General features: G+C 44.7%; 2 protein-coding genes across 8 annotated transcripts in view; one reads left to right on the forward strand and one right to left on the reverse strand.

Moving 5' to 3' along the window:
• Positions 1–12,248, reverse strand: part of Gemin5 (gem nuclear organelle associated protein 5) — a 46,136-nt gene extending 33,888 nt beyond the window's left edge. For 4 of the 7 annotated variants that reach the window (XM_050157626.1, XM_050157624.1, XM_050157622.1 and 1 more), the window contains exons 1-7: positions 12,024–12,248; positions 11,064–11,224; positions 9,130–9,311; positions 6,666–6,817; positions 6,349–6,468; positions 3,154–3,286; positions 402–567 (exon numbers count right to left, since the gene is read on the reverse strand). In XM_050157626.1, coding sequence (XP_050013583.1) covers positions 402–567; positions 3,154–3,286; positions 6,349–6,468; positions 6,666–6,817; positions 9,130–9,311; positions 11,064–11,224; positions 12,024–12,189 — 1,080 coding nt within the window. In that variant the 5' untranslated portion in view covers positions 12,190–12,248. The remainder of the gene's footprint in view (positions 1–401; positions 568–3,153; positions 3,287–6,348; positions 6,469–6,665; positions 6,818–9,129; positions 9,312–11,063; positions 11,225–12,023) is intronic. The other 3 variants (XM_050157628.1, XM_050157627.1, XM_050157625.1) reach the window with 1 other exon arrangement.
• A 1,914-nt stretch (positions 12,249–14,162) lies between these two features.
• Positions 14,163–24,004, forward strand: Mrpl22 (mitochondrial ribosomal protein L22). Its single transcript, XM_050157730.1, has 7 exons — positions 14,163–14,299; positions 14,380–14,428; positions 17,284–17,401; positions 19,771–19,836; positions 20,624–20,701; positions 22,032–22,101; positions 23,725–24,004. The coding sequence occupies exons 1-7, from the start codon at positions 14,173–14,175 to the stop codon at positions 23,934–23,936; spliced, it is 720 nt and encodes a 239-aa protein (XP_050013687.1). The 5' UTR covers positions 14,163–14,172; the 3' UTR covers positions 23,937–24,004.
• Positions 24,005–25,273: the final 1,269 nt, after the last annotated feature.

Here is a 25,273-nt window from a genome sequence, read left to right on the forward strand (position 1 = left end):
TAACTGTGATGTCATTCAGGGGGATAAAAGGATCAGAAGTTCAAGGTAATTAATTCAAAGTCAGACCAGGCTAGAAACCTGTCTCCAAAAAGTGTCTCTAGTTGGGCAGTGTTGATGTACACCTTTAATCCCAGCACTTGGGAGGCAGAGGCAGATAGATCTCTGTGAAACTGAGACCAGCCTGGTCTATAGAGCGAGTTCCAGGACAGCTAGAACTGTTGCACAGAGAAACCCTGTCTCCAAAAACAAACAAAAAACCCCAAACAAACGTCTCTAGCCCCTTTTCACAGCTTCTGTTGCCATATCCAGTGCACCTGATGGCAGCAGCTCTGAACTGCAGTGCAGAGATGTGTATGAGGACACACCTCCCGGCCCCAACCCTGCCACACACCACTTCTTACATCTCTGTCCATGGATGTGGACAGTAGAAGCTGCTTGTCATCTTCGGTCTTCAGGGAACACAAATTGAAGATGATTCTGGAGTGATTCTGCCCCTCTGCTGAGGCGCTGAAGAGCGTGTATTTCCGTCTCCACGACTGGGTGAGGTCCCACAGCAGCAGCTCACCTCTGGCAGGGCAAGAGCATACCTCTCAGCAGCTGTTCAGACAGCCTGGACCCTCAGTCGTAGGAGATGTGGTAAAGGCTCCCTTGGTCATTTGCACGATAGAGGAGTGAGACTAAGTCCTCTTCTCAGCTCAAGAGGCTTCCTAACAGGAAACAGAAGGCACACTGCTCTCCCAAGGAGAATGGGGTCTGCCACGGGGAAAACTCTTCCACAAGTGGGCCCATCAGTTTCTGACAGCGCTCACAACCAGCTTTAAACTGTCAGTCCCAACTGCTGCTGCTGCAGGCCCTCCCTTAGTGGTCACACTTTCTGCTTTACAAATTCGTTGTGCCCAAACAGAACTGTTTTTTGCCAGGTGACAGTGGTGGCAGCAGCACAAGCCTTTAATCTCAGCACTCAGTAGTCAGGAGACTCTCTGTGAGTTCCTAGTATATAGAGCAAGTTCCAAGACAGCCACAGCTACACAGATCTCACCCCCCGAAAAACAAAAGCAACAAAACAAAAAAACAGAAACTGTTTTTTGAGTTAGGTATGGTGGCGTGCACTTTTCTAAATTCAGTTGAGAAGGCTGAGGCAGGAAGAAGTTCAAGGACACCTCTATTTGTGAGAACCTTCAAAAATTAAAAAAGGACCAGGAGTGGGGGCAGGGTCAGGTGAACCTCTGTGAGTTTGAGACCATCCTGATCTAGAGTTCCAGGCTAGCCACAACTACATACTACCCTTCCCCAACCAAAAATATCAACAACAAAAAAATAAACAAAGGACTAGTGATATGGGTCAATGGTAAAGCACTGGCCTCCAGGCCTGACCTGAGTCCTATCTCTGGAATCCATGCTGGAGAGAGAGAACCAATTCCTGAAAGTTGTCCTCTTCTCAACTTGTGTGTAGACACAAGCCATGGCAAACGTGCGAACACCCAACAAACAAATACATCTCTGAAATATTTTAAAGCAAAGCAATGAAACTGCAGCATGCAATCCTATCTTTACTCATCTACAGGAAGGAAAAGGAAGTGCCTCTGGAAGGTGGCAGAGGGAAGGATCCCTGTATGCTTTTACTCCTCAAACTTCAACTTTTTAAAAAGTTTTTCTGAGGGGCTAGGGAGATGGCTCAGTGGTTAAGAGCACTGACTGCTTTTCCAGAGGACCCAGGTTCAATTCCCAGCATGCACATGGCAGTTTACAATGGTCTGACTCCAGATCCAGGGGACCTGGCACCCTCACGCAGATATACATGCAATGAAGGCAAAATACCAATGCACATAAAAATAAATAAATCTTTAAAAAAAATTTTTTTTGAGAGAGTCTTGCTATGTATCCCAGGCTAGCCTGAAGATCATTCTGCCTCAGCCTCTGGAGGACTGGTTGTTTTAGGCAGGGCCTAGCAATGTCCATGTACTACTGTACTACCTTTTAAAGGCCTTTATCTTCAGATTTAGCTTTAATTTATAAAAATCAACTAAAACTTGCAAAGTTCAAGATTTATCATTTTAACATGACAGGAGGTAGTGTGGCTGATATTCTGGGCAATTTGCATGTGCTTTTCTGTTGTCTTATTTAAAAGCAAGGAACTAGCGTGTGAAATTCTCTCAGCGTCTTTGGCAACCAGGGGCAATTTGGCACTGTGAAATACATATTTAGTCTTTGCTCTTGTTGGCATGTATCTCTGAAGCAGTATCTTTTGCACATTAAGCTGGTACCTGCAGCCTCTAGGTAGCTTCAAAATGTTAGCTGGTCACTCAGCAGATCCAGGTAGGATAAGGGAGTGACTTGCAGTCCCAGCCCAACCTTAAGGAAGGGGAGGGACCAAGATAAGCTGGTCACAGATGGCTTCATCAATTACATGTATTTAATGATGACGATGAGTCCATAAAACCCAAAGGACTGGAGATGCTTTCTCTTTCCCACATGCTGCCCTGAGCATCTCATCTCAACTGTACCTCTTTGAATATATGATAAATAGGTGAGTTTTATGAGTGGCTCATGTCAATGAACCAAACCAGGGAACTCTCTGTAAACCTGGTTTACAGAGCAAGCTCAAGTCAAACCACTTAGGGTTCTCAATTAGCATGTACATGTGCATGTGGGTGGGGGGCAGAGAGCCTGCAAAGACACCCCGAGGAGCTAGGATTCGGTTAGTAAACAGCACAGGCCTCATGAATTTTCTCATCTATTATTTCATATATTTCATTATTTCATGCTAAGATGGCTGGGCAAGGTGAGGCACTTAAGAAGCTGAGGCAGGAGGATCCTAAGTTCTAGGTTAATCTGTGCCCTACACCAGACTCTGAATTTTGAAAAAAAAAAAAATTACAATGATAACATAAATCTTGGTTATTTCTCCATTTTCTTTCTTTCTTTTTTCCCCCCAAGACAGGGTCTCTCTGTGTAGCCCTGGCTGTTCTGGAACTCACTCTGTAGATGAGGCTGGCCTCTAACTTGAGATCCGATTGCCTCTGCCTCCCAAGTGCTGTGATTAAGGACGTGTGCCACCTATTTCTTCATTTTCTGAACATACAATAAGCCTGGAAATTTCCAAATTTGAACAGGAAAATAGTATTTATTTGAAAGCATGACCCTAAGACTTACCCAAAACAACTGGATACCAGCTGTGTTGGCTGGTTGTTGGGCCAATGAAGTGTCAACCAAAGACGTTCTTTAACTGCTGGGTCCACACCCCCTCCTCTCCTCTTCAGAAAGGGCAATTTCAAAACCATTATCCCTGTAGATTAGAAGAAAGTCAGTGAGCTCTCAAAACAGTGAAAGAACACCCTGAACCTTCCAGAAAGCCTCAATTCTATGGTCTCAAGTTGTCTGGTTAAGTTAAAGGAAAACCTTGGGAGCTAGAGTGATGACTCAGTAAAGTATTCATCATGTGAGCATGAAGACTCCAGCACCCATTGAAAGGAAGTCTGCTGCAGTTGGGGTAAAGACACAGGCAGAGCCCTGGAGCTTGCTGGCCAGCTGCTAGTCTAGCCTCATCACTGAGCTGCAGGTTCAAAGAGGTCCTGTCTCAAAAAAAAAAGTCTGAGAGAAACAACACCACAAACATGAAGAACTGAGGAAGATACCTAACAACACCAGCACACACAAAGAACACCTCCTTTTATTATGGGAACATTACTAAGATAGAGGTTAACTCCAATCTAGCCATTTAAGCCAAAGAGGCTTTTATAGGCTCTCCAGAAACTTGAAAAATTAAGAGTACTTTGTGCAGGGAGGTGGTGATCCATGCCTTTAATCCCAGCACTCAGGAGGCAGAGGCAGGTGGATCTCTGAGTTCAACGCCGCCTTGGTCTATAGAGTGAGTTCCAGGGCAGGCAAGGCTATACAGAAAAGCCCTGTCTTGAAAAATCAAAAAGTATCTTTGGAGTAGGCTGGGGAGATAACCTAGTTCATAAAGTGATTGCCTTGCAGGGATTAAAATTCGAATTTGAATCCCAGGACCCATATAAAAAACCAGGCATGCCGGGTGGTGGTACACGTCTTTAATCCCAGCACTCAGGAGGTGGATCCCTGATTTTGAGGCCAGGTTGGTCTACAAGGCAAGTTCCAGGATAGGTTTCAAAGCTACGCAGAAAAATCTTTCTCGAAAAACCGGGAGAAAAAAACCCCAAAAAACGTAAACCAAAACAACAACAGACATGATAGCTAGCATATGCTCCAGATGCTACGGAGGCAGAAGATGGGTTCCCTGGCTAACCATCCAGTCTAGCCAACTTGTCAAGTCCAAGTCAGTGAGAAATTGTGTCTTTAAATGGCACCAGAGCAATAACACCAAAGGTTACCCTTTGCCTGTAGATGCATGTATATACATGTGAACATTTGAGTATTCTTATGTGGAAAAGTGAGTTCTTAATTAGAATAAGAACCTACCTGAAATTGTCAACAATTGCAGGACAGTGGGATTTTCCTAGATCAGCGGTTCTCAACCTTCCTAATGCTGAGACCCTTGAATACAGTTCCACACATTGTGGTGACCCCAAACAAAATTATTTTCATTGCTATTTCAAAACTAATTTTGCTGCTACTATGAATCATAATGTAAATATCTGATACGTGGGAAATCTGATACTTAACTCCTGTGAAAGGATCATGTGACACTCAAAGGGGTTTCGACCCTGTAACTGTAATGGGCAAATCTGGCAGTTGACATATTGTGTCAGGGCAATCTCCACTGATACTGACCTGGAGGGCTGTGCTGTTCACCATAACCACAAGTATAACATTAAAAACACACAAACCAGGGTCTGAGTTCAGAGATCTAACTCAGGAGACTCCAAGTGGGGTCTGGAAAACTGAACTTTTTCAGTACTCTCCAGCAGGTCTGCTGTTCAAGGGGAATCCAAGGCCACTGTACACAGCATCATGTTCAGGGATCCTCAGACAGATGTCCTGGGAGGTCCAATTGCGGGTGTATGTTTAGGTTAATTTGAACAAAAGTGGTGATCCTTGCAAGACAGCTCAGTGGTCAGAGAGTTGGTCACATACATCCGATGACCTGAGTCTGATCCCTAGGACCCACATAAAGGTATGAGCCAACTCTAGAGCTACCTCTGACCCTCATATGCACACACTGTCTACCCAACAGCAATAAATAGAAGTCTGAAGACAATGTGAACATAGCAAGCTTGTTCAAGTGCACAGTGTGCATGTTGGGTCTGTATGACCTGCTCTGTATTTGTCTCTAGGAGCTACAACTCGGGTTATTTCCATTCTTAAGAGTCAAGGAAAATCCATTATCCCTGTTCTTACAGTAAACATCTTGTTCTCAGGGGATCTCTGTGAGTCTCGGGACACCTTGGTCTACATAGTAAGCTCAAGGACAGACTTGCTTTGCACGGTAGGCATAGCTCCTTCAGCAAAGCAAGGGTCCTTGTCTTCTGGAAGGTACCAGAAAACAGACACAAGTAGCTAATTCTACTGTAGCAGTACAGGCTTTGCCATCAAAGAGACAATGAGACAGAATATAGGAAACTTGGGAAGAGAGGCTCAGTGAGCTATTATCTAGATTAGTTTGGCCTCTGAGCATGTCTGTGGGGGACCATCTTGACTGCCAACAGATACAGGAGGGCACAGCCCACTATGGGATATATTCTTACATAGGTGGTCCCAGCCTGTACAAGAAAGTCAGCTAAGCATAAGCCAGGGAATGAGCCACCATGTGACGTTTCTCCTTCAACTCCTGCCTTGACTTCCCTCAATGACAGACTGCAACCTATAAGGTGAAATAAAACCTTTCCTTCCTTAAGTTACTTTTGATTTGTTTTATCAGAGCAACAGAAAGGAAGCTAGAACACAGCCTACAAATGGGTGGCCCCATCCTTGGTTTAGGTAGAGAAAGCTGAGCAGTAGGTGTGCATGCACCAGCCCCAACTGTGGATGTAACCAGCTGCTTCAAGTTCATTCTGGCTTCTCTAAAACAATGGACTGTAGGGGGCTGGAGAAAAATGGCTCAGTTAGGAGGACTTGTTGCTCTTCTAGAAATGCCAGGTTCCGTTTCCAGCATCCACATGGGGAGCAAAGAACAGTTTATAACTACAGTTCCTAGAGTATCCAGTGCCCTCTTCTGGCTTCCATGAGCACATACATAGTATATAAACATATGTGTATGCAAAATACTCATACACATAAAAGAAAAGCCAAGCAATCTTTAAAAAAAAAATAATGATGGGCCAAAATCCGAGTTAAACTGATTACACTCTTACTCCCTCCACGTTGGTTTGTTGTGGCTATTTTAGCAACAGAAATGAAAGTAGTACAAACACTAGGAATCAACCTTACCCCGCCCTCGGGAACAGCTCCAGATTCGAATGGTCTGATCCTTGCTTCCCGTGGCTAAGTAGCAGCCTTTTGTAATGGGGGTTTCTGTTACAAGTTTCCCATTGGGAATGTCAGGCTCTTCTAGGAAAGAGATGGCAATTTTATTTTTAATTCACAATGAACAAGCACTTGTGACTTAAAAAGTTACTTCCCAAAACTCAGCTCTCCCTTTCCTAGTCTGATCTGTGAAGCTCAAGTTTTACATATAATTCAGAAGTAGCAATTCTATACTTTTTCTTTAGGTCTGAGGAGAACAAAGCCTCCTTCGATCGTCTCACCTGAGTTTTCCTCTTGGTTTAGGGGTAAGCAGTCTTCACCAGACAGAGGACACCAGGCTATGGAGTGGATCTCATCATCATGACCTCGAAGTCTGTGAATGACTTCTCCCTTTTTACTGATGTCAATGATAACCACTATACCATCCTTGTAGCTGAAAAATAAGTTAGAAACATCACAGGGGCCTGCAGATTCACACTGCTAAGCCTCTCCCCTTTCTGAGTTCTAACCTAGGCAGCACAACTTCCCTTTTCTTCCTTTCTGTCTTGTCAGATACCAACTCAAATCCTACGTATGCTTGACCTGAGACTCTAAATTCTACTCTTTTCTCTCAAGACTCCTTCCCGCTGTGCCCCACCTCCTTTTACATCTGTTTGTAAACCTCCAGGGCTGAGATTAACTCAAAAGACATGACTTTCTCCCATTCTCCACCCCACCTCCCAGTACCCAATGGATTTACAGCTTGTCTGTATTGTTCCTGCTGTGAGAGGGGAAACAAATGTTAGAAATGTTATTAAAAAACAAAGACAATTGGTTAATAAACTTTCTTCTCCTTTCTTTGAGAAAGCCTCAAGCATCCCAGACTAGCCATAAACCCACTATGTGACAAGGATGATCATAAACTTTTGCTCTTCCTGCATCTACCTCCTAGGTGCTGAGATCACAGGCACGAGTCAAAGTATTTGCTTAGTCCTGGGGACTGAACTCAGGATGGTGAACATGCTAGACAAGCACTTTACCACAAGTGATATTACTTTAGTATCCACGAGTGATACTACTTTCCAACTACAAACCTAACAAGAACTGTTACACTGTGTGGTGGTTTAAATAGAAATGGCCTGCATACACTCACATGTTTGAATGCTTGGCCCACAGTGAATGACACTATTAGGAGCTGTGGTCTTGGTGGAGGAAGTGTCACTGGGGTGGGCTTTGAGGGCTCAGAAGCTCAAGCTACAACCTGTGTGGCATCTTTTCCTGTTGCCTCCAGATCAAGGTGTAATACTCTCAGCTCCTTCTCCAGCCCCATGCCTGCCTACACACTACCATGCTTCCTGCCATGAGGTGAATGGACTAAACCTCTGAACTGTAAGCCAGTCCCAATTACATGTTTTCTATGAATTGTGTAGTCATGGCGTTTCTTCACACCGACAGAAACCCTAAGACACACTGTATCCGAGAGTTGTATTTGTCTTAAGTGTTATTCTACGAATTCAGAAGAAACTGAGAAGTTCTAGTAGCTTTTTAAAAAGTGAATTATTTTGGACATATAAAAAGTATCTACTGGGGGGGCTGGAGAGATGGCTTAGAGGTTAAGAGCATTGCCTGCTCTTCTAAAGGTCCTGAGTTCAATTCCCAGCAATCACATGGTGGCTCACAACCATCTGTAATGAGATCTGGTGTCCTCTTCTGGCCTGCAGGCATACACACAGAATATTGTATACATAATAAATAAATAATTTTTTTTAAAAAAAAGTATCTACTGGGGGCTGAAGAGATAGCTAGCGAAGAGCACTGCTCTTCCAAAGGATCTAAAGTCCCAGCATCCACAAGGCTCAGAACCATCTGTCACTCATCCCAGAGGATCTGGTGCCCTCTTCTGGTTACTTAGGGCACTGTAAGCACATGGTGTACAAACATGCAGGTAAAATATCCAAACAAGCAAACAAACAAAAACCAACTACCAAACCTTAAACCATCAGTTCTCAACCTGTGGACCATGACCCTTTACGACCTTTCACAGGATCGGTAAAACCATCAGAAAGTATAGATATTTGCACTATGATTCGTAACAGTAGCAAATTTAGTCATGAAATAGCAACAAAAATAATTTTATGGTTGGGGGTCACCACAACATGAGGAGCTGTATTAAAGGGTCACAGCATTAGGAAGGTTGAGAACCACTGCCTTAAAGTACTACCCAGCTTAAGGGAAAAAACCACCACCAAACCAGTTTATATCACCTCCTACCAAATTTCTGCTTTGCCTTCTGAGAGGGAACCAATGTTTCTGACTTGTGATCTAGCATCCCTAGCCTTTCTTATAAATATTCCCAAGTAAGACACAATTTTATTTTGTACATCCCAAAGCTTCACAAGTCTGCCCTGTTTGTGAGGTACATGTTAGGACACATGGATGCCTAGTTCAGTTTGTAGTGCCAGACCCAAAGCAGAGTCATCTGACCCTCTGGAGTTAATGCCACATCCAAGGACAGTATAAGTGAGCCAAGAGAAAGGACACACTACTAACATTTGGAGGGGGACGGGAAAAATCAGATGGAAAGAGGGAAGAAAACATACTATTACGGTAAGAGGGGGAGTGGAGAAAAGTACGGCTCGAGAGATCACATGGCACCAGGGTTGCAGGCTTCCTCCGAGGACTGAGGCATACAAGGCAAGGAGAATGAAAAGCAGGACCATAAATGAAAGCAAATCATCTACAGATAGCATGGTACTTGGTACTCACCCAATGGCTACTAAATCTTCATGATGAGGTGAACAAGTAAGACAGAAAATGGTCCTGGGCTCCGGGAAGAAGTGCTGGCTGTCATTTCTGTTAAGCCAGTAACAGAACACAACTCCTTTTTCATCCCCAGAGACAATTAAGTCCTTAACCGTCGGAGACCAATGCAGGGCTGATATTGTGTGCTTCAAACAAACCAAAACCAGGTAAGTCTCATCTGTCAGTGTCGTACTGTAAACCAGCCCAATGTAAGGCACATTAAGAAATGTCTAAAGCTATCTGTATAGTAATACGTTAAATCTAAAGAGAGAACTTTTTGTGTTTTTGAGACAGTCTCACTCTGGAGTCCAGAGGATGGCCTGGAACTCAGAGCAATCCTCCCGCCTCAGTCTCCTGAGTCATGCACCCCCGTGGGCTTTCTGGACACACACACTTTTATTTATGTGTGACTGGGCAAGTTCATGCCATTTGTTTGTATGCGGGGGCTGGAGTAGGGCGCTGAGTTGTGAGATACCGCACGTGGGTGATGGGAACCCAACTTTGGTCCTTTGGGAGAGTGGGAAGCACTCTTAGCTGCTGAACCCTCTCTCGAGCCCCAAAGTCTTTTGTGCTGTGGGGAGCATGTGCCACAGCTGAGTGCATGGCAGTCAGAAGACTACTCATGGAGCCAGTACTCTCTGACTTTTATGTGGTTCCCAGAGATTAAATTATTCAGAGAGCTGAGAGATGGCTCAGTGGCTAAGAGCATCCAGATGCAGTCAACAACCTTCAGTCACTTCGGTTTTCACCTCTTCTCATCAACACAGACACCAGGCACACAGGCAAACACTTATACACATACAACATAAACTTAAACAAAATATCAAAACTCAGGTCGTCAGGTTTCATGACAAGCTCTTTGACCTCAAAAGCCATTTTATCTGCCCAGGTGTTTATTTTATATAAACCTATTGGCCTGAAGGGATGGCTCAGCCATTAAAGGCTAGGCTCACAACCAAAACATATAAACCTATCTGTTAGACTTTGTAGATCTTGCTATCTGTCACTGTTCCTCACCTGTTGCTGTTTCAGGAAAGCAGCCACAGATAAGAATTAGTGACACAGGCAGTGGTGGCGCACGCCTTTAATCCCAGCACTTGGGAGGCAGAGGCAGGTGGATCTCTGTGAGTTCGTGGCCAGCCTGGTCTACAAGAGCTAGTTCCAGGACAGCTAGGGCTGTTACACAGAAAAAGAAAAACCTTGCCTCGAAAAACCAAAAAAAGAAAAAGAAAATTAGTGACTAGGGGCTAGAGAGATGGCTCAGTGGTTAAGGATGCTCTTCCGGAGGTACTGGGTTTGACTTCCAAAACACACATAGTAGCTCACAACTGTCTATAATGGGATCAGAATGCCCTCTTCTGGTGTGCAGACATGTATACACATAAAAACCACCAGTATACATAAAAAAGACTTAGTGACTACATGGATCCACACTTTAGTATTACTTTCAGAAATAGGTAGCATAGCTCACTTGTGGTCTGTCTGCCCCACCCCCCACCTCTGTGTGTGTGTGTCTCTCTCTCTCTCTCTCTCTCTCTCTCTCTCTCTCTCTCTCTCTCAGACAGGAGCTCCTGCAGACCAGGTTGGCCTTGGAATCCAGTTCCCAAGTGCTAGAATTATAGATGTGCACCACCATGCCCGTTTATACAGTTCTAGGGCTCGAACCCAGGACGTTAGATCCCCTACCTCAAACTTTTTTTTTTTTTTGGTTTTTCGAGACAGGGTTTCTCTGTGGCTTTGGAGCCTGTCCTGGAACTAGCTCTGTAGACCAGGCTGGTCTCGAACTCAAACTGTTAGAAGCCCTTCCAACACATCTAACAAATGAACACTGATTATTAACATTCCTTTGCATGGAGGAGGCATATTAAAACACTCTGCGGACTCAGGATGAATGTTACCTGATGGAGTGAGTGCTCTGTCACCACTGCCTTGGTCTCCACATCCCAGATTTTCACAGTCCCGTCATCGGAGCTGGTGGCACAGAGGTTGTACTGTCCAGGGTGATGAGAAAAAGTGAAGCCGGATACTCTTTCAGTGTGTCCCACCAACTCTCCTACAACTGCAAGTGAAACCAGACTTGTTTAACTAAACCACTATCCAGACAACTCGCATGCAGCTGGATGAACATGCGGTGACCGGAAGTCACCGTAACACAAGTGGAACAAAACCCTTCAGGCACTCATAACAGAAATGCCAGGAGCCAGAAGCCCGGGACTTCACACCGATTCATTTTCTTTGAACCTCAGTATTCTCATCTATGAAGCAATCTTCACATCCTCTGTTGGGCCCAGTTCACAGGCTGAGGACCAAGCTTAACTTAGTCCACAGGTGAACGTTAAAGCCATTTTTACCTAATCCTGCCATAGGTCATAAAGAATAGAATAAGCTGGTATTTCATAACGAAAAGGCATAATCAAACCCTGGTTTTTGTTTGCTTCGTTTTCTTTTGTGTCAAGATCTTGCTATGGCGCTCTGGCTGGCTCGGAATTCACTCATGTAGCCTAGGCTGGCTTTGAACGTGCGGAAATCCTCCAGCCTCAGCCTCCCGAGTTGCAGGGATCAGACAAGCATCATCGCACCTGGCGCAAACTCAGCCTCACCCCACTCATCCTACAGAAATCAGCATCCCGTTATTACGCTGCAGGAGCAAGGAATCGAGAACAGCCCCTACCCCAGGGGGCGTCCCAGGGGCCGGCGGGGCCTTGGCAAAGGGAGGAAGCGCGGTAAACTCCGGGTCTAGCCTGGGCCAGCCCCTCCGAGCGTAATGGTCCCACGTGGGCAAGCTTGGTACGAGCCGGCGACCTACAGACCCCGCAAAGCAAGGCAGGAAGGAACGCGCCGGCCCGCGGGGGGCTCACCTCGAAACGGGGGCGCCCCTGGGTTCGCGCCCGCGCTCGGGCCCACGCGGACGAGAAAGACGGAGGTCCGCGCAGCGAAGCCAAAGATGCCTCCGGGTGCCGCGTCGCTGCAGCGCGCGCAGTACCAGTTGGGTGACGGCGGCAGCGAAAGCGGCTCTGGTTTCATCTCCGCGGCCGCCGAGGCTCAGGCGAGCAGCTCCGGTGGTGTGGTTCGCAACCGCGGCGTGTAGCGGGAGGGGCGGTACCAAGGTGAACCCCGCCCCTGAGGCGGGCGCTACGGAGCGCGCCGAGGTCCAAGCCGCGCTGTAGTTCGCGTGCGCCACCTGGGACTGAATTCAGGGCCCTGAGGTTAAGCATTTTCCTTAATTAAGGGATTAGACCGGTGGAACCCGCCAACCAGCCTCTGCAATTTAGTCTTCAGGGCAGTTCAGTATCCCAGTTTTTTTTTTAATAAAAAAAAAAATTTTTTTAAAGATACGTAGCGGCGTACTTTGCCAGTTTGGGAGTGTCCCTCCACCCCCACCCCGACAGTGTTTCTCTGACAGTTGCAAGGATATATTTAACTAAATACTAAACGAATGATTTGGAGCTCTGGCTAAATCCTAGCACTCAGGGAGCTGATGCAGGAGGATTGCCGTGAGCTCCAGGCCAGGCAGCCCGGGTTATCATGTGAGAGCCTGTTAAAATAAAATAAATCAGGTTGCCAGTGGACAGCTTGCGGGAGTTGGGTCCCTCCTTCCATGATGTGGGGTCTGCAGACTGAGTCAGGCTTGGCAGAAAGTTCCTTAACCAGCTGAGCCATTTCACTGCCTCCGTTTGTTTTTTGTTTTATTTTGAGACAGGGTCTCACTATGCAGCTCTGACTAGCCTGGAACTTGCTTTGTAGACCAGACAGGCATTGAACTCACAGAAATGCTCCTGCCTCTGCCATCCTGAGTGCTGGGATTAAAGGTGTGTGCCATCATGCCTGGCAATTTGATGTTTGAGTTTTCTCAATAATCTTCACAAACTTTTGTGTAAGGAGAGTGATGTCTCCCCCCCCCCCTTTCTTTCTCGATAGGGTGTCATAGTTCTGGAAGGCCTGGAATTTGCAGTCCAGTGTGCTTTTGAACTTGTGATCGTCCCGCTTCAGCCTCTTCTATGCTGAGATTACAAACATGCGCCAAGAGCCTGGCTTACTTTTCTTTTGAGACAGAGCCTGGCTTGTGTATCACAGTGTGTTCTTGTGCTCCCGACTCTTTAACACGTCTCTTATGCGCTGATGTTGCAGTCATTTCTAAGAAGAACAATGAGGTCCACTGCGGAGACAGTTTGTGGAACAAGCCCGCTTCCATTTTAGGCTTAAAAGATATCTTATTGTAAAGAGAAACTAGGTTCATTCCTGTTTATGATTAAACCTCTGTTTCTCAAGGATTGGGCTATGCCCCATCTGTAACCTTAACTACAGATGGTTGTGTACTGTCTGTTACAAGAAAGACCGTCCATCCATGCCTTTGTTTCAAAACCATCTTGCAACTCTTTCTTGCAAAAGGTTGTTATGGCTACCTTGTTACAGGCACCTTGCTGTCATATCTTTGTTTCAGGAGTTTGTCATAACTAACTTATGTTTATATTCTGCTCCTATAACCCCACCTTATTTTGCTTGCCAACTCCCCCATTTGGAAGCTCTCTACCCCTGAACTAAAAAACCCTTGTCTTCCTCAGATCCAGTGCCCGACCTCTCGAACCCTGTCTTAGGGGGAGGCAGCTCATATACATGAATTTAAAGAGCTTGCTTTAATTAATTGCTTGTTAATTAATTTGGCCATAATGATTTGGGTCGCTGGTCTTTCTCTTTGTATTTTTGGACTCGAATCTTTGGGATGAACAGGTTCTCCTGTTCGTTCAGGCTGTTTATGGGTGAGACTACAATTTTTCTGAATCTAGGTGAATTTCCGGAAATCCACCGATTTTCCGTCTTTTTTTTTTTTTTTTTTTCGAGACAGGGTTTCTCTGTGGTTTTGGAGCCTGTCCTGAAACTAGCTCTTGTAGACCAGGCTGGTCTCGAACTCACAGAAATCCGCGATTTTCCGTCTTTATGAGGTCATTCATTCTAAAGCAAGGCTGGTCTGACCAAACTTTTCGCCTGAACTACGCATTCTAGGTCTCCATGACAACGCATTCAGAATTTCCGAGTTGGCTTTGGCCTCCTACTGCGCATGCGTGCTGCCAGCCGGCGTTTGAACTCGGGGGCTTCCGTAGGGCCAGCATGGCGGCGACTGTGCTGCGAGAGTTGGGTAAGACTTAAGGCTTTCCTAGAACTTGGGAACTGGGAGACTGTGAGAATCAGAGCTGACAGCGCGTATTCATGTTGTAGGTGCACTGTGGATACCTAACCTGAGGATCTGGGCAACGCAGACGCTGCGGTAAGTCTCGCGCCACGGAGATTCTAGCGGCCCTGGCTGCGCCGCGTCCTCGTCCCTCACTGGGCGCTGGTGTGCGGGGCTGTGCGTTAGGCCTCGGGTGGGAGAGCTGCACGGCCCGAGACGGTGAAGATTGTTGCCGAGGCTTCGCTCAGTGTTTTCTGAACAGCCTCTCCCTATTATCTGGCCACAATTCGATTCTTCCACGTCGTGTGGTATACCAACAAACATTCCTACTTACTTCTTTGGTTACCTGCGTGGGCAAGGACTGTTTGGAGACTCGAAGTTTGCCTGACATTGTGCAGAACGCGCTCTCGATGTTGTCTCTCAGCGCCTCGGGCAAATGGAGTTTGACCCTTTTGCTCCGCAGAGCGTTGTGGAGCCTTTCCATACAAGCTTCTTATTTATTTATTTTTATTTAGGTCAGGCTGGCCTCCACCTCCTAGTTATAGGTTGGGATCCTAGGCCGGGCAACATCATGCCAGGAGACAAATATTCTTTTGTAGAAGTTAAGGAATGCAGTTGAGTTAGCACTGGCGTGGAGCGATAGCGCACTTAGGAAAGTTTCGATTGCATATACAGCACTTGTAAATTAATTGCTTTGTTTAGACATTTTCCTTTAATCCGATTATGGTAATCTGGTACTGGCTTGATTCAGCTGAAGACCACTTGAGTCTTGAGAATGGTGTAAGTATTCCTAAGACTTCGCCATTATTAATTCATGGCATCCTTCATTTACCAAGCTTTATATTTAATTTGCCAAATCCATATCGAGGATTTGAGGAGAGGAAGGCACTGCTGCATGAAGGGACGTCAGAAGGTTGCACCTCACGCTGAAGGACTCCTGTTCATTAGTTTATCGTAGTGGCTTCTTAGAGGAAGGCAGAGCCGAGCAGTTCATGGTTCTGTTGTCCATGAGTGATGATTCAAAACAATGTTAGAGGCCGTCAGACACAGTCACATTCTTCTTTCTTACACACAAGAAAACCAAACCCAAAGAGGTGACAGTGTACCCACTGGTTTAATGGTGCAAAAAAATGTGACCACTCAGGAGTCAAGCTGGAGAAGGAAGTTGGAAGCTGGGTACCATAAGGTATGTTTAGAGGGGAGACAGGACAGATAACTGTTCGGTGAGCCTCATTTTCAATAATCCTGGCCACCAGCGACATGTCGTGTTAGATACTGCCAATGGTAATGCATCAGCTAGTTGTCCAGCAGCAACAGAATGAAGTTCATGTACCCTCCTGCAATATAAAATTAGATCTGGAGTTTACTGAGTCCCAAGAGTCAGGTTAAGCATTTTACAAGCAGTTTCTCATTCGCACTATTTCAGTATGGCCTTAAATATATTTGACAGTTTCAATTCCCTGAAGGTATTACCTTCACTAATGCTAGTGTTGTCCCATTGTGGCCCATGGGGTTATCCATAAGGGGCTCGCAGGTCCTTTTCATGTGCTTCTGTGCGCTGTGCTAGCTTGCTTGGTTTGTGATCTGGCAAACTATTTCTTACCTGTCTTGCATACTTTCTGCTTGTGACCAGCCATTTCCTCCAGAAGTTTGGTTCTTTTCAGTAGGAAATGATCTTTCAAAAACATCGTCTGGGTACTAGGTGCTCCTGGCTTCCAGGTGGGTCATTTACTGTTGGAAATTTCCATCCTTCTCTTATGTAGGTATCTGCTGGCTCCCACACCAAGACTCTCGGTTGTCAGTGACACTGGGGAAGAGAATAGAAAGATGTAATCACGGGGGATGGAGGGATGGCTCAATTACACCACTGGCTGCTCTTCCAGAGGACCTGGTTCCAATTCCCAGTACCACATGTTGGCTAACAACCATCTAACTCCAATTCTAGGGGATCTGATGCCCTCTTTTGGCCTCCAAGGGTGATACATGTCTGTGGTGCAGGCATACATATAGGCAAAATACCCATACACATACAATAAATGTGTTTATAATATATAAATAATAAACTAGGTCAGGTGTGGTGGTGCATGCCTTTAATCCCAGCACTTGGGAGGCAAAGTTAGACAGATCTCTGTGAGTTTGAGGCCAGCCTGGTCTACATAGTAAATTCCAGGACAGCCAGAGCTACACAGTGAGACCCTGTCTCAAATATCCCCCACCCTCCCAAAAAAATTGCCTGAAGCTACTCTGAAGTCCTCAGCTGTCTTTCCTGTGCTTTGGTTTATATTGTCTTCTAGTTGTTTCATTTATTTGTCTTGCATATTCGACAGAGTTGGGTCACTCCACAGGCCAGAAAAGAATAAGTCCATTGTCTTCTTTCAGTCTTTTTTATTACTAAATGGTCAGCATTTGGATTGAAGAGATGGCTCAGTGGTTTTCCAGAGGACCCAGGTTAAATTCCCAGCTAGAACAATGGTGGCTCACAGCCATCTACAGTTGAATCTAATGTCTTCTGGCGTGCAGGTGTACATGCATAAAATAAATAAATAGATTTTGTTGTTGTTTTTGTTTTTGAGGCAGGGTTTCTCTGTGGCTTTGGAGCCTATCCTGGAACTAGCTCTTATAGACCAGGCTGGCCATGAACTCACAGAGATCCTCCTTCCTCTGCCTCCCGAGTGCTGGGATTAAAGGTGTGCACCATCACTGCCCGGCAACAAATAGATCTTTTAAAAAAATGATCATCATTCACTGGTCAGGGCAAAGAGTGTAGATTAATACTTACACCATTTGACTTACACAAGCTGCAAGCTCTCATCTTAGCCTCCAATTAAACTAGCTTCTGTGAATGAACTGCCAGTGGTGAGCCTAAAGTTGCCCAAATGGTGGTGATGTGGCTTCCAAAACTGCAGCAAAGTTCCAAGTTTTGATCATCTTACAGACTTCTTTCTTTTCAGAGTTTTACCCCAATCGTGTATCCACACAAGTGCTTCTCTTGACATTTCTCGAAGATGGGAGAAGAAGAATAATATTGTTTACCCGCCACAACTGCCTGGTGAACCTCGGAGACCAGCAGTAAGTTTATGGGTAGAAGTAATCGCTTAATTTTTTTTTCCTTTTGAGTCAGGTTGGTATTGAATTCAACACTTAGCCCAGGTTGGCTTTGAACTCACAGAGATGATCTGCCCGTCTCTGCCTCCCAAGTGCTGGAATTTAAGGTGTGCACCACTTAGCCCTGCCTGAACAGTACTCGTGTTCTTATGTGTCCACAGTGAGTTTTTGTTCCATGTTAAAGGGAAATTGCGCAATAATTTACATGCTGTAATTAATTGATGTAAGCCCACCAGATTGCCTTGTGTCTTAGATTGCCAGTGCTGTTGCTTATTTGCTTGTCTTTATTCCATCTCTTCTGAGCTGACCTGAGGGCTTGAGATGCTGCTTTTTCACTGCCTGAGGCTTTTTGGTGACTTTTTAATTTTTTGGTTGCTTTTTTTTTTCTTTTCTTTTTTTTTTTGAGACAGCATCTATGTAGCACTGGCTGTTTTTCACTTTATAGTTCAGGTTAGACTCCTCACAGAGACCGCCTGCCTCTTCATCCTGGGTGCTGGGATTAACGTGCACCACCACCCTGCTGATAGTTTACTGGTAGTGAAGCATGATGAGTTGGCATGTGTTGCCTAAGCCATTGTGTATGTGAATAGAGACACAATTATTGTTTTGTTTTTTTAATATATAAATCTTTGAACCTCAGGTTTGTGTTGAATCATTGGATGCCTACCAAAGATATATCTTACTTTTAGCTGCTCAGTAATAAAATTATTATTTTACATGTGTCAAATAGCCAGAGATTATTCTTTTTTTTAATTTATTTATTTATTTAATTTTTAAAAAATATTTATTTATTTATTATGTATACAATAGTCTGTCTACATGTATGCCTTCAGGCCAGAAAAGGGCACCAGACCTCATTACAGATGGTTGTGAGCCACCATGTGGTTGCTGGGAATTGAACTCAGGACCTTTGGAAGAGCAGGCAGTGCTCTTAACCACTGAGCCATCTCTCCAGCCCTTAAATTTATTTATTATGTATACAATATTCTTTCTGCGTGTATGCCTGCAGGCCAGAAGAGGGCACCAGACCCCATTACAGATGGTTGTGAGCCACCATGTGGTTGCCGGGAATTGAACTCAGGACCTTTGGAAGAGCAGGCAATGCTCTTAACTGCTGAGCCATCTCCCCAGCACCCCAGAGATTATTCTGATCTGAGATGTAAAACAGCCTGCAACTTTAAGTGGGTCTGTGGTGGCATGCATACACATCTGCTAAGTATTACCACATATGGTGTAAGCAGTTTCAGGGCTCAAGCCCAGGACTTTGTAAACAATTCTTACAGCTGAGCTCCAGCTGTCTAATTAAAAAAAAAAGTTAAAAATATATATTTTGATTTTTTTGAGTGGTAATAGGGCTAATAGTTGGAAGAAGGTGGATTTTCGAGTCTTTGAGGAAGTTTGGGAGTGTTTTAGTATTTTTACTGCTGTGAAGAGACACCATGGCAACTCTTTTTTTTTTTTTTTGGTTTTTCGAGACAGGGTTTCTCTGTGGTTTTGGAGCCTGTCCTGGAACTAGCTCTTGTAGATCGAACTCACAGAGATCCGCCTGCCTCTGCCTCCCGAGTGCTGGGATTAAAGGCGTGCGCCACCACCGCCAGGCTAGCCATGGCAACTCTTATAAAGAAAAATATCTAATTGGGGCTGGCTTACAGGTTCAGATGTTTAATCTGCTATCATCATGATGGAAGCATGGTGGCATGCAGGAAGGCATGATACTGCAGAGATAGTTGAGAGTGCTACATACGGATGGGCAGGCAGAAAGAGTGGAAGCCACTGGGCCTGGCTTGAATTTCTGAAAGCTCAAAGCCCACCCCCAGTGACACACTTCCTCCAACAAGACCACACCTACTCTAACAAGCCCACACATCCTAATCCTTTCAAATAATACCACTCCCTGTGAGTTTGTGAGGGCCATTTTCATTCAGACCGTCATAAAAGGCACCCATGTTGGACTTAGATTTCTCCTATTCCTGGCTTTTCCCTCTTCTTGCAGGCTTTCAGGTCTTGAGCAAACCACTTGGTTTGTCAGTTTCAGTTTAGAAAAGGTTTATAAGATTCCTCTCCCCACTCAACTTACTAAAAACTGTGAGTTGCTCAGTAGTTACTTGGTTAAAGAATTATAGTTTCTGTTTCTTCCTTACTAATTTTTTAACATGAGACTTTGAAATAAAGCAAATTTTGTATACAAAAAAAGAATCTCTGGAGTCTTTGTAGTGCTTTGTTTTCTTTCCTGTGACAACAGTGTTGTCATTGGGCATAGAGTATGGGAACTAAAAGTTACATCTCTTTGATAAACCTGTTACAACATGTCTTTCTTTTTTCCTACTTGCAAGGAAATTTACCATTGTAGGAGACAAATAAAATACAGCAAGGACAAGATGTGGTATCTGGCAAAACTGGTAAGCTAACATGACTTTTCCCATGTAATGCCCAGGAAAATTAGCTGCGTTTTCTCTGAAGGACATGAGCATTAGTATCCGAATTTTTCCAAAGAGCAGGGAGTGTCATTGTGTGTTCAGTGACCAGCAGGTCATCGAGACACTGAATCACAGTGGAAGTAGACACTGAAACAAGGGCAGCAGAAGCGCCGACAGCCAGAGGACCTAGGGCACGTGCATGAGACAGGGTTTCTCTGTAACTTTGGAGCCTGTCCTGGAGCTCGTTCTATGGACCAGGCTGGCCTTGAACTCACAGAGAACTGCCTGCCTCTGCCTCCCAAGTGCTGGGATTAAAGGCATGTGCCACCACCGCCTGGCTGAGACACAGTTCTTAAGTGTTGTTTTGGTGAAGGAGGGAGAGAGAAGGAGAGAACCCAGGATACTTCTTGTTCACCTGTATAAACAGACCTAACCTCATAATACTGTTGGTTCTTGCTGAGGAGAGAGAGAACTGCAGCAATACAGAAGCATTTAGTGCTTGTGAGGAGGAGGAGTGTGATCTCTCAGTCGGGTCTGCCTTAATAGTTCTGAAACTGCTGTACACAAAACTTGATTTTGTGCTTACAGAATGTAAGTTTGATTTTAACTAAAAGATAGGATCCCTTTCAAATTTTTTTCTTTCTTTTTGTTCTATTTTGCTTGGATTTAACACACAGTTTCTAGAATTCTAACTGTTAGTGTAAGGTTCTTATTGCCGTTGAAAAGGAACATTGCTTTTGAGAAGTTTGTTCATTTGTCTTCCCCTTAGATACGAGGCATGTCCATCGATCAGGCTTTGGCTCAGTTGGAGTTCAATGACAAAAAGGGGGCTCAAATAATAAAAGAGGTAAGACTTGGTTGGGAGGGATGGGCATGCTGCCATCTTTAAGCCTAAACCCTTTATTCCTAAGATTTGTGGTGTAAATGTATTTTTCATGAGATACAGATTCATGGCTTCTGGTTTTCTTAAGTCCCTTAAGTCCCTAATTCCTGAGAAATAGATGCTTTACATACATTTTTCCTCGGATGCCTTTATATGCACCAGACTTATTGTTGTTGATAAAATAATTAGACTTGGGCCTTATTTAGAGTGGTGTTAAAGATTAAAGTTAGGACTGACCATATGCTAGGGATATAATCCACCACTAAACCGTACTTCCAACCCCAAACTTGTTATAGTTTTTGCTTTTCACAAGAGTCTATTTTGAGGGGTGGGGAGCCAACTTCCACAATGAGAATTTATGATTTTGTATAAGCAGTTGGTCGGAAGAAGCCCTGGCGTGGCACTCAGCAGACTCAGAAGCCTGTTGTCTCTGATGCTTCCTTTCTGGTCATTGCTTTGTATTTGTACATAGCTCTAGGGTCTCCAATGCCTCACGGAGCACAGTACTGATGTGCTAGGCACATGGTGTTCCATTTTTAGAAGGCCTGAGTCCCTGACTCAGATTCAATGTTCCGTCCCACGGTGTGGCCTCCAAGCCTCAGCTGGGCGCTGGGCCCTACATTAGTTTTGAGGAAGGGATGCTCATTGTTCCCTTTTCCTTGGTGCAACCAGCATTTGATGCCTTTAAAAACTTCACTGTGACTGGGAATGGTGGTGCATGCCTCCAATTCCAGCACTCTTGGGAGCAAGAGGCATGTCAATCTCTGTGAGAGCTACAGAGTATACTCTTGTCTAAAAAAACAAGATAAAACCTGGCAGTAGTGATGCACACCTTTAATCCCAGCACTCAGGAGGCAGAGACAGGTGGATTTCTGTGAGTTCAAGGCCAGCCTAGTCTACAAGAGCTAGTTCCAGGATAGGCTCCAAGGCTACAGAGAAACCCTGTATCGAAAAACCAAAAAAAAAAAAAAAAAAAAAACTACCAATAAATAAAAAAAAGTTTGCTGTGAAGTGAAGGTTTGATTAGGCACATTTTAGACATAATAAAAGATGAGGGACTGGAGAGATGGCTCAACGGTTAAGAGCACTGGCTGCTCTTCCAGAGGCCCTGCGTTCCATTCCCAACAACCACATGGTGGCTCACAAGCATCTGTAATGAGATCTAGTGCCCTCTGGCACACATGCAGGCAGATCACTATGCGTAATAAATAAACCTTAAAAAAAAAAGATGAGATATTTCATCTCACTTTAGTTCAGAATCAGCTATATGAACAGGCCTTTCTTGTTGTTCAAGGTACTCTTAGAAGCACAAGACATGGCAGTGAGAGACCATAATGTGGAATTCAGATCCAACTTATATATAGGTAAGAATTCTTCTATCTTTAGCATCAGGGATGTCTTTGACTTGATCCCGAGTTTGGTGAAAATGGTCTTTGATGTCTGAATACTTAGGCCAATCGCTTGTTCTGGTAAGGACTTTCTTCAGCGTTAATTTGTCACGAGCGACAGATGTACTAGCTTCTAGCTGCCTGTTCATAATGGGACTGAGGGCGTGGGTTCTCTCATCAGTGCTTAGTACACAAGGATTTTAGAACTGGCTCATGCTGCTACCCTTTAGCCACAATAAAACTGAGAATGACCACAAATTATCTAAAAGATGGATTAATTATTGGTTGGGGTGCACACACCTTTAGTACCAGTACCCAGAAGGTAGAGGTAGAGGCAGGTGACTCTCTGTGAGTTCAAGGCCACCCTGGTCTACATGGTGGGTTCAGGACCACTACATCTACATAGAGACTATCTCAGGGTGGGGGTAGTTGTTGGGGGCAGGTGACTAGAGGATTGCTTGTAAACTATAAGGGTCTTTTTTATAATGTGCCTCTGCCATAAGAGTGACTGAGCCTTCTAGTCATCAGGGTGGAACCTGCTGATCTGTAAGAGAGAGAAACACAGACGGACCAAAACCACTGAATCATCCAATCAGCGAGCAAGCAAATGAATTACACAGTTCTTAAGAAAAAATATAAACTACATGAACAAAAGTTCAACATCCTTAGCCAGAGTGGCAGTGGGAGCTTAAAACTCTCATGGTGGGAATATAAACTAGTACAGCCACTGAGGAAATCAATATGAAGAGCTCTCAAAAGCTAGAACAGACTAACCACATGATGCAGCCTCAGCACCCCACAGCACACATCCAAAGGACTTAGCTTACTATAGACACTTGTACACCTGTGTTCACTGGGGCACTGTTCAGAGTATCCAAGCTATGTACATATGCACATGCACCATAGCTTGCCTGTGGAGGTCAGAAGACAGTTTCGTGGAATCATATCTCTTTGACCTTTATGTGGATTCCAAGGGCAAACTTGGGTTGTCGGCTCGAATGGCAGGAGCTTTACATGCTGAGCCATTTTACCAGCCCCATTCTTGCCTTTCTTATCTGTGTGTTAGGGAATGGAATTTTCTTTTGCTTGTAGGCCCGTATAGAATCTGTTTCCCTATGCTTGTCTCTCATGTCCTCTTTGTTTGTGTGCCTCTTAAACATGGTTAGTGTCAGTGTGCCCCTGTTGTCTTCCTAAACGAGCTGAGTTTAGGATCAGGATGTGTTTACTGCTCTCTCACAGGAACAGGGATGGAGGGTGATTCTGGTCTCAGGTCAAGTTTCAGAGACACCTCTACCATCCCATCAGTCTATGCCACGTTAGTCAGATTTGCTTAATTCACGAAACTTGCATTAATTGAAGGTGTTACCATATTTTCTGTCTTCCTCCAACATAAACTGTGTGGCGGCAGGGTCCATGCTTCACCTTCACTCCTACTTAGTGCTCAGGAGACTCGTGGTTGAGACGAGCGTGTTCTAGCCAACCGGCAAGCTCCTGCTTCTTAGGATCTAGTGAGAGATGGGTCAGGACTTGCTCAGCTGTGTAGATGCGGTCCTATGGATAGCAGACATGTCCATAATTCTCTCTTTCTTTTCTCTATAGCTGAGTCTACCTCAGGAAGAGGCCAATGCCTGAAGCGCCTCCGTTACCATGGCCGAGGTCGCTTTGGTATCATGGAGAAGGTCTATTGCCACTATTTTGTGAAGCTGGTGGAAGGACCCCCACCCCTACCCAAAGCACCCAAGACAGCAGTTGACCATGCCAAAGAGTATATTCAGCAACTTCGAAGCCGGACTATCATCCACACTCTGTGACGGTCATTCTGGCTCCACAGTGTATAAAGCTTATGTGTATTTTAAACAGTAAAAACAAGTGGTTTTTATGCTTTGTCATTGAATTTTTGAAGTGCAGTATGTAACTTCAAGATTTTTTTTTTGTGAGTGTGTGAGAGTTTATATACATGTGTGTGGATGTGCATATCCGGGTGTGCATGTCCAGAGGCCAGAGGATAATGTTTTTGTTTTATTTTTCAAGGTAAAGAGGATTTGAACAAACCTTAGCATTGCAATCTAAAACCAGACAGTAGGTGGCGCTCTCATAGCAGAAATTAATATCAAAGTAGTAGTGCCTGGCCCTCACAGATCCCTTTCCCCTTCCCCTTCTTTTCCTCCCTCTTTCTCTGTCCCCCCCCACCCCTGTGAAGAGTGACATTAGTATTTTGATATGATTGCTTCATCTGTACATTATTCCTTACAGTAGAAACAGTTGAACCAAAATCCTCAATTCCGAGCTATTTCTTTATTTACTTATTTTTTAAAACTTCTTTAGCTTCTCTTCAGTGTAACTATTAGCAAAGATCTTGGTAAATTACAAAGTCCCTTTACATACTAAGTTTGGGGCCAGGCTAGACAACATGGTACAGATAGCCACAGTAACGAAAGCAGCATGATATTAATATAAAAAAACCTCAGATAAACAGAGCAATAGGCAAGACAGATACCCCAGGATAAACTCACTCATCTGCAGCACTGGCTTATAGCCATGGCAGGCCAATGCTTTACCACTCAGGTACTTGTTAGAATTGTCAAACCGTACATTATGAGCAGTTGTCAAGAGTGCTTGCTGCTCCTGGAGAGAACCTGAGTTTGCTTTCCAGCATTCACATGGTGGCTCACAACTGCTTGCAACTCCAGCTGTAGGGGTATCAGCACCCTCTTCAAGCCTTTGAGGTTGCCGGGCGGTGGTGGTGCACGCCTTTAATCCCAGCACTTGGGAGGCAGAGGCAGGCGGATCTCTGTGAGTTCGAGACCAGCCTGGTCTACAAGAGCTAGTTCCAGGACAGGCTCCAAAACCACAGAGAAACCCTGTCTCGAAAAAACAAAACAAAACAAAAAAGCCTTTGAGGTTACTTACACTCATGCACAAACACATACTTAAAATGAATGCATCCTTAAGAAAATACTGTACTTCATGAATTTCTCAGTTTTAAACTACCTTTTATAGCCAACATATTCTCTTTAAAGAATTGTTTTGAGATTATGTATACAGATGCATTTCCAGTGTGTATTATCTATACCATGTGTGTGCGGTACCTGCAGAGTTCAGAAGAGGGCTTTGGATGGAATTACAGATAGTTGTGAGCCTCCAGGTG

This window comes from Alexandromys fortis, unplaced genomic scaffold (assembly GCF_014885135.2).
Source record: "Alexandromys fortis isolate MF-2015 unplaced genomic scaffold, M_Fortis_MF-2015_v1.1 scaffold_103, whole genome shotgun sequence".
Lineage (NCBI taxonomy): Eukaryota > Metazoa > Chordata > Mammalia > Rodentia > Cricetidae > Alexandromys > Alexandromys fortis.